At 39.4% G+C, this 8,256-nt stretch overlaps 3 protein-coding genes across 5 annotated transcripts in view; all 3 read left to right on the plus strand.

The window, feature by feature from the left end:
- The window catches only part of LOC126491952 (protocadherin alpha-11-like), a 4,107-nt gene extending 2,419 nt beyond the window's left edge, over window positions 1-1,688 (plus strand). Inside the window, exon 2 of the mRNA XM_050127969.1 lies at window positions 1,622-1,688. Coding sequence (XP_049983926.1) covers window positions 1,622-1,688 — 67 coding nt within the window. The remainder of the gene's footprint in view (window positions 1-1,621) is intronic.
- LOC126491938 (protocadherin alpha-6-like) overlaps window positions 1-8,256 on the plus strand; it is a 173,259-nt gene that overhangs the window by 43,272 nt on the left and 121,731 nt on the right.
- LOC126491936 (protocadherin alpha-C2) overlaps window positions 1-8,256 on the plus strand; it is a 196,204-nt gene that overhangs the window by 36,913 nt on the left and 151,035 nt on the right. The window lies entirely within an intron of this gene.

Genomic DNA, 8,256 nt, shown 5'->3' on the forward strand with positions numbered 1-8,256 from the left:
TGGTGCTCACGCTGCTGCTGTACACCGCGCTGCGCTGCTCGGCGACGCCCACAGATGGAGCCTGTGCTCCAGGGAAGCCCGTGCTGGTGTGCTCCAGCGCGGCGGGAACCTGGTCATACTCACAGCAGAGGCGGCAGAGGGTGTGCTCTGGAGAGGGTCCGCCCAAGACCGACCTCATGGCTTTCAGCCCCAGCCTATCCCAAGGTCCGGAATCAGCGGAGGAGAGACAGCCGCCCTTAGAGTCAGAATACTTAGCAAAGGTAAGATGGTCTTACTCTCAGAAAAGGAGGCAGAGTGTATGTTCTGGAGAAGGCCTACCAAAGACAGACCTCATGACCTTCATCCCAGTAATCCCCCTTGTTTGGGTTCTGGAGATAGTGGAGTCCAACAAGAGATCTTTGAGAAATGTAAGTACCAAAATTTAGGAATACAGCCCATGCCTGGTGATGTCATGGATAATTATCAATTTACGATTCTATCTTCAGCATTAAATTTATTTGTTTAATTTCTCATGGCAACTCATTTAAAAATACTGGAGGGACTGGAGAGACGGCTTAGAGGTTAAGAACACTGGCTGCTCTTCCAGAGGTCCTGAGTTCAATTCCCAGTACCTACATTGTGGATCACAACCATCTATAATAGGATCTGATAACTGCGTGTAGGGATGCATGCAGAGCACTCATAAATAAAGTATAAATAAATAAAAAAGAATGTTGGAAAACTAGCCACTTCATTGCCTTTCACTCTTGTCATCATGGATATGATTTAGTGATGCTTTCAGTGTGCAATGTATAATAACAGTAATAGTAGTAGCTGCAATACTAGTAAAAATGAATTAGAATGAGCCAATATTTTCTTTAAATTAAGCCCGTAAGATGTCAAGGACCATAGTGGGAAATACAGAGCATAGGCAGGGCTCAAATCTAATTTTCAAACCTGCAGCCATTTATTGTTCTAACAGGTGTCCTTTGCCCTTTATTATGCTTGTGTATTATTTAATTTTTGAATTTGATTTCAATTCTCAACTTATTATAAACTATGAAATTGCCTCTTACTGATGGAGATGGGCATGCTTGAAGTACCGTATTTTCTATGTGATTTTTCTATTCAGTAGCATGTTTTGTGAGCTGACAGCTGAAGCGGGTGGAGTTTTAGCATTGCCTTTCAAGGGGATCTTACTTACTCCTCTCTTACTAGTCTTGTTCTATTTTCAAAGACAGTTTCTTCAAAGCCCTCAACCGCTTTGGATAGACAGCATTTTAGATACTTCCTAACGTGATGTTAATTCTCTTTAACCACCTGCCAAACTTACTGCTGTTTTCTCAAAGTTTTTAACTTATTGAGTCTTCTACTTACTTGATAAAAATGTCTTCCACTGTGAATTGGCATTATTTTTCTTCAGTTCTTGGTCCTTGTCAAGAAGCTATGTGAAAGTATTTTAGGGAAAGGGAATCCTCACTTCTTTGTGCTTTGAGTTTGAGAGTCTTGTCATTTGTGGTGAAGTCCAGCACCATGGCCTGTGCTGGTCAAATGGCAAAAAAAAAAAAAAAAAAAAAAACCCATACCCTTTAATTCTACTGAAGAAATAAATCATATATATTTACACACAGAAAGTAAACCTTGCTATAGATAGGGTAGAGGTAATAGAAATCCATGAAGGTGTGAGCAGGCACATCTACCGTAAATGATGAGTTGTGGAAAAATGATTTTCATGAAAATAAATATTAGAAAAATCATACAAAAGGTAACCATGAAGTATGCCCTATTTCGTGTTGCCCAATGCCTATTTTCTTTGAGAAAGATACTGTGTAGACCTGGCTGGCCTGGAACTCACAGTGTAGAGCAGGTTGGCCTGGAAATCACAGAGATCTTGTACCACGAATTCTAATTGATCTTAATAATAAAAACTCAGCCGGGCGGTGGTGGCGCAAGCCTTTAATCCCAGCACTCAGAAGGCAGAGGCAGGCGGATTTCTGTGAGTTCGAGGCCAGCCTGGTCTACAAGAGCTAGTTCCAGGACAGGAACCAAAAAGCTACGGAGAAACCCTGTCTCGAAACAAAACAAAACAATTCAGAGTGAGATATTAGGGGTGAAAACGGAGAGATCAGAGAAGTAGTTCAGCTAGCCATTAGAGAAACCTTTTGCCTCTACCGAATCCTCAGACCGAAGGGACAATCTTGTTTCTGTGAAGACTCAGACTGATTGTCTCTATGAATCCTCAGACTGCACTTCTGCTTCTGTCTCCTCAAATCTTATATTTCTCTCTCCGCCATAACCCTCCTGTCTCTACCTCCCTAGTGCTGGGATTAAAGGTGCGGGATCCCAAGTGCTGGGACCACCTTTGTGTGAGCTCTGATTCTCTTTTAGACAGATTCAACCAGGTGTAGTTCAGGGTGGCCTTGAACTCACAGAGATCCCTCTCCCTCTGTCTCTTTGGGGTTAAAGGTGTTTGCCACCACTGCCTGGTCTCTGTGACTAACTGGTGGTTTAGCTCTGCACTCTGATCTGCAGGCAGGATCTTTATTTGTCAGATTACAAACAAAATAACTCTACAGATCTGCCTGTATCTGCACCCTGAGTGAGATTAAAGGTGTTCACCACCAAGTCCTGCCACACTGCCTACTTGTATAGACTATATACAATATCTATAGAAAATCCTGCTTGGTGTATGTTCAACCACACTGTGTGAATTATTTCAATTTGTTAGGCTTGCTGTGAGGGCTTACGTACATTATTTCATTTAATTTCTACAGTAATTTATGAAGTTATTAAATTTATTTGTCTTGTCCCTCTTGAGATAGCTCATTTAAAACATTCTGGAAATCTAGCATTCTTCATTGTCTTCATTTTTGTCATCATGAATATTATTTAGTAATTCTTTCTTCATGCTATGTATAATGACGGTAGATTACCTATGACTATCTGAATTATAAAGATAGGATATGAGAATCGGAGGTATTTGTCTTGTCTAGTGGTAACATCTAAGTATAAATTTTCAGAATCCAGAGTCACTTTTGTCACCGCAATGCCGACCCTTCTTCAGTAAACCTCTTTTCTGTTCAATGAAAGTGGAATATGAGGTATGTGCACACAAGTCTTTTTTGCCTTGGTTATAAAAATTCTCCATGATTATATTAATAATCACTTTTGCATAAATGCTGTATTGAGATAGAGTTATACTTTTCTCTATTGAGTGATATTTTTTAGTTGCGTTCATGAGTTAAATTAACTTGTTTTAATCGATACCACATTGAGAGAGACATTTATTCAGTGTAATAGTCAAGAACTACTATATGAGAACTATCGGTCAGTCATTCATTCAGGAATGATGTAAATAGGAATCATTTAAAACATGAGAAAAAAATCTGGACCTTGGCTCACAATATTCCTGCAGAAGAGCAGAATACCATAAATAACTCAGTCAAATATCATATATAAAATGACCTCCTTTTGTATGTGAATAATAATAGTGTTTTAGGCAAATATAAGTGGTGGTGATGATAATTTGAGGATTCTAAATATGGCCAAAAGATTTGAGTACATTGAACAGCATTGCATGCTTCATTAACATCTTCAAAGGAGTCGGTTTCCTATGAAAATCTTTAGATGTGTGCAGGTCTTTATGGATGCAGTCTTTTATATTGTTATTATTATCATTTTGGTTTTTCATAGCAGGCTTTCTCGGCATAACCCTAGCTGTCCTGAAACTCACTCAATAGATCAGACTGGCCTCGGACTAAGAGATCAGCTTGTTTGACAGTTTTCCCCTGAAGCAGGGTCATTGTTATTTTTGATTGAAAAGCTTCTGCAAACTGAACAAATGATTGAGAGAAAATTGCTCTGTTTCCTTTAGTAAACCACAATAGGGCAGAGTTAGCATTATTTGGTAAATCCTATAATTTTGTTAGCATAGTGTTTGGAAAGCAAATTTATAATCTGAGTTTGAAATTTTTCCCAGGGTTCAGAGAATGGTTTTGAAATTCATTTCTGTGGCTTACATTTGCAAGAAAGAATAACATCAGATATACAAAATAACACAGGTTAAGAGGACATAAAACTTTGCATTTTAATATACAATTCGTGACATGTGGAGGTAGAATTTACATCTAATCAAACTAAGTTGCAAGAGTAAAGCACACAGTTCATGAAATCTTCAATTGGTTTTCACAAACTCAATGCTAACAATGATATTGATATGATTTCTTGAGATTAATCTACAGCTAGATGTTGAACCCCTCCCAACAGGTAAGTTTAGAGTGAGTATAATATGTTCTCTATCAACGATTGAGATGTTTATACCTCAACAATTTTAGCCAAAATACAAAAGATGTGACATTGGTTTACACACACAATCAAACATTTTTGAATTGGAGTTTACTCAGGACAATTTTATACACCCCAAACTATGCATTATTGGAAATAAACACCGAAGTTAGAATATAGATATGTGATATCATCATCTCTCCTGGGTAGAATTTTTATATTTCTTTATTTTGGAAAAGTTCACATTGTATCTCAAACACTATTTCCTATAACAGTGTGTGTATAGAGACCTATTGCTTTCTTTTGTTCACTATAAACCTGGCACACTTTGCATGTTGTGTTCAGTTTATTGCTATTTTATATAATGTATCATATTGATTTACATGATTATATTATTTTACAGGTGTATAATAGAATTCACAGTTCTTGCCATGCAGTAGTAATTCACGCCTTTAATCCCATCATTTGGGAGGCAGAGGCAGGCAGATCTCTGTGAGTTCCAGGACAGTCTGGTCTATACAGCAGGTTCCAGGACATCCAGGAATACACAGAGAAAGTCTGGCTCAAACTCCTGCCCCCTGAAAGAAAAAAAATAACTCACTGTTCTTAGAGTTGGTGGATATTTTTCTTGATTTTTTTAAACATAGAAGCCTACTTACAGTTACTTTTGAGAGTCCCAGTGCTGGGACACCGCTGGGAGGATGGTAAGCAGAACAGTAGCAGAGTGGTATAAATGGCATCTCTGTGTTAATGACGTGTGTATGCCTGTTTATAAACTCATGATTCAGAAAAAAGTGACAAAGAGTTTATGGCATTCTCATATGTTGTTGCAATGGTTGTAAGCTGCAGAAGAACCCTGAAAACCATTCACACTGAAGTAGGAGAACTACTTGATCCTGGTAGCTCAAAGTCAACTTGGGCCTTTGTTTCTCAAAGAATTCCTTTATAACAAAAATACTTTTTCTTTTCTGAATGATTTTCTGCTTCAAACTTGTGTTGTCTCATCTTATTTGCCTTCTAAATTGCCAGTATGTATAAAAAGATACAGAAAACATAACTACATCTTCAAGAAAAGAAAATTAAAGCCTGAAGTGTTGGCATAAAGCCTTCAATGGCAGCAATTCAGAGGCAGGAGGATCTCTGAGCTCAACTCCAGTCTAGCCTACAAACTGAGTTCTAGGACAGCCAGCCCTACACAGAGAAATATTGCCTTGAAAGAAAAGGGAAAATTATCCTCAATAATTCCCATTTCCCACTAAGTATTGTAGGAAATTAAATCTTCAGACTCTAAGGTCATTTGTCACTTAGTTCAACTCTTTGAGTATCTTCTGTATTTCAAACACAATCTCATGTACTTAGAGGAGAGATCATAAAATTAATTTACCTTTTTGATGACTTATAGTCAAAAACCCCAAATTCTGCACTGCAGCTATTTTCCATAAATGTATTTTTATTGCGTTTTTATTTATATAAAACTAATATTGGTTACATGGAAATACCAAACTGGTGTAGAGATTTTCCTGGTAATTTTATTTATTTCAATGACTAAAAATTCATTCTGTGATTTAAAAGGCTGCCTTTGTCATATTATTGATGATTACAAGAGTAAATTATTGCTATCCCATTGCCGACAATATGGTTTGTGTGAGAAATCATATATGTCAAACGCAAAATTCATCTATGTCAACAGACTTTTCTTTTGTGAATTCTGTTTCCAATTATAAAACTTGAAAATATTTGTTTTCTTACTCTGCAATGAACATAAAGTCAGTAATTTATTACAAGAAAACAATGAAATGAAGAAAGATAAAGGATCAGAGCTGAAGAAATTGGAATGATATCGTTGATAAAGGGATATTATTGATATGAACTTTGATAGTTTCACCAAAAGGAAATGCTAAATGTTTGAGATGTTGGATGTATCAAGTCTGATTTGATTATTACAAGAAGATGCATGCATCCAAACTTTATAAATCTTTGCAAGAAGATTTAATTTTTAAAAAATATAAGGAAATGAAAATCTATATCGCTAAGGGTACAGTGCAGAACATTGTTCTTATGGAATTTCAGAGACTGAGACTTGCCTAGCACCAACACTCTAAACCACAAATAGCAACAACAACAAACTAGACCCAACCATTGGAAAACTATGTCTTTTCCATTGAATTTCCTGGCAGCCTAAGTAGTAAGGGAGGCGGTGACTAGAACAGTTCAAATCTGATAATATTTTTATATGATAGACCAGATGTTAAGAAAATGTTTCAAGTTTACCTAAAGAAGTGAGCCCTCCTTTTCTTCAAGTGTTTAGATAAGATTACAATTTCGTAGATATTTAATCTGCTGTTATTCAATAAAAGTACCACCTTCACATACACGCCACTTCAACGTGACTTAAAATCAGAATGTCCAATAAATGTGCATTTTGGAATTATTTTGGGCAAAGTATACAAAACGTGAAGTTCTCCAGTGGTGGATGTGCACAAGTACTCACGTTTTCAGGCACAAGGTGTCGCTCTTTACTCGGTGGAAAGAGTTCATTCATAAATTGGTCCGAAGAGTCCCGCACTCCACATACAAAACCGACTCCATCACGCTGAGTGCTGCTGTCAAAAAGAGCCTTTAAAATTCCTCGAGAATTCAGCGGCATTTGGATCTGAAGATAAGTATCCGATACAGGCAGCGAAAGGGAACATTTTGGAGGCCGATTTTATATGCAATGTTAGGTTTTCAGAGAAGTGGATCCTGCACTCTGCAACCTCTCCTCTGGCTTCTGCTCCTCTCAGCTTGGGAGGCAGGGAGCGGCCAGCTCCACTACTCCGTCCCCGAGGAGGCCAAACACGGAACCTTCGTGGGCCGCATCGCTCAGGACCTGGGGCTGGAGCTGGCGGAGCTGGTGCCCCGCCTGTTCAGGGTGGCGTCCAAGGACCGCGGGGACCTTCTGGAGGTAAATCTGCAGAATGGCATTTTGTTTGTGAATTCTCGGATCGACCGGGAGGCGCTGTGCGGGCGGAGCTTGGAGTGTAGCATCCACCTGGAGGTGATCGTGGACCGGCCGCTGCAGGTTTTCCACGTGGAGGTGGAGGTGAGGGACATTAACGACAACCCGCCGGTATTTCCAGTGGCCACAAAGAATCTGTTTATTTCTGAATCTCGACAGCTTGGCTCTCGGTTTTCGCTAGAGGGCGCTTCAGACGCAGATATCGGAACAAATTCTTTGTTGACTTACAGTCTTAACTCCAGTGAGTATTTTACTTTGGACGTTAAAAGAAAAGATGAGGAAGTTAAATCCCTGGGACTCGTGTTGAAAAAACTTTTAAATCGAGAGGACATTCCCGAACATCATTTACTGATAACGGCAGTTGATGGCGGGAAACCGGAGCTAACTGGCACCACTCAAGTGAAGATCACTGTCCTAGATGTGAACGACAACGCCCCCGCGTTTGAGAGGACGCTCTACAAAGTCAGATTACCCGAAAACGCACCAAATGGTACCGTAGTAGTGGATGTCAACGCCTCTGATTTGGATGAAGGAGTAAATAAGGACATTGTATATTCTTTCCACACGGATATGTCAGCTGAGATCCTGTCAAAATTCCACTTAGACCCGGTTAATGGACACATCACTGTGAAAGACAACATAGATTTCGAGGAAACGAAATCTTTTGAAATCCAGGTAGAGGCAGCAGACAAGGGAAGCCCTCCAATGACAGATCACTGCACGGTTCTCGTTGAAATTGTGGACGTTAACGATAATGTGCCTGAATTGGTCATCAAATCACTATCAATTCCCGTGTTAGAAAATTCTGCACCTGGCACCGTGATCGCCCTGATCAGTGTGTCAGACCGTGACTCTGGAGCCAATGGGCAGGTGACCTGCTCCCTGACCCCTCAAGTCCCCTTCAAGCTGGTATCCACCTTCAAGAATTACTATTCGCTCGTGCTGGACAGCGCCCTGGACAGAGAGACCACACCTGACTATAAGGTGGTGGTGAC

This window comes from Alexandromys fortis, unplaced genomic scaffold, assembly GCF_014885135.2.
Source record: "Alexandromys fortis isolate MF-2015 unplaced genomic scaffold, M_Fortis_MF-2015_v1.1 scaffold_283, whole genome shotgun sequence".
NCBI classification, from domain to species: domain Eukaryota; kingdom Metazoa; phylum Chordata; class Mammalia; order Rodentia; family Cricetidae; genus Alexandromys; species Alexandromys fortis.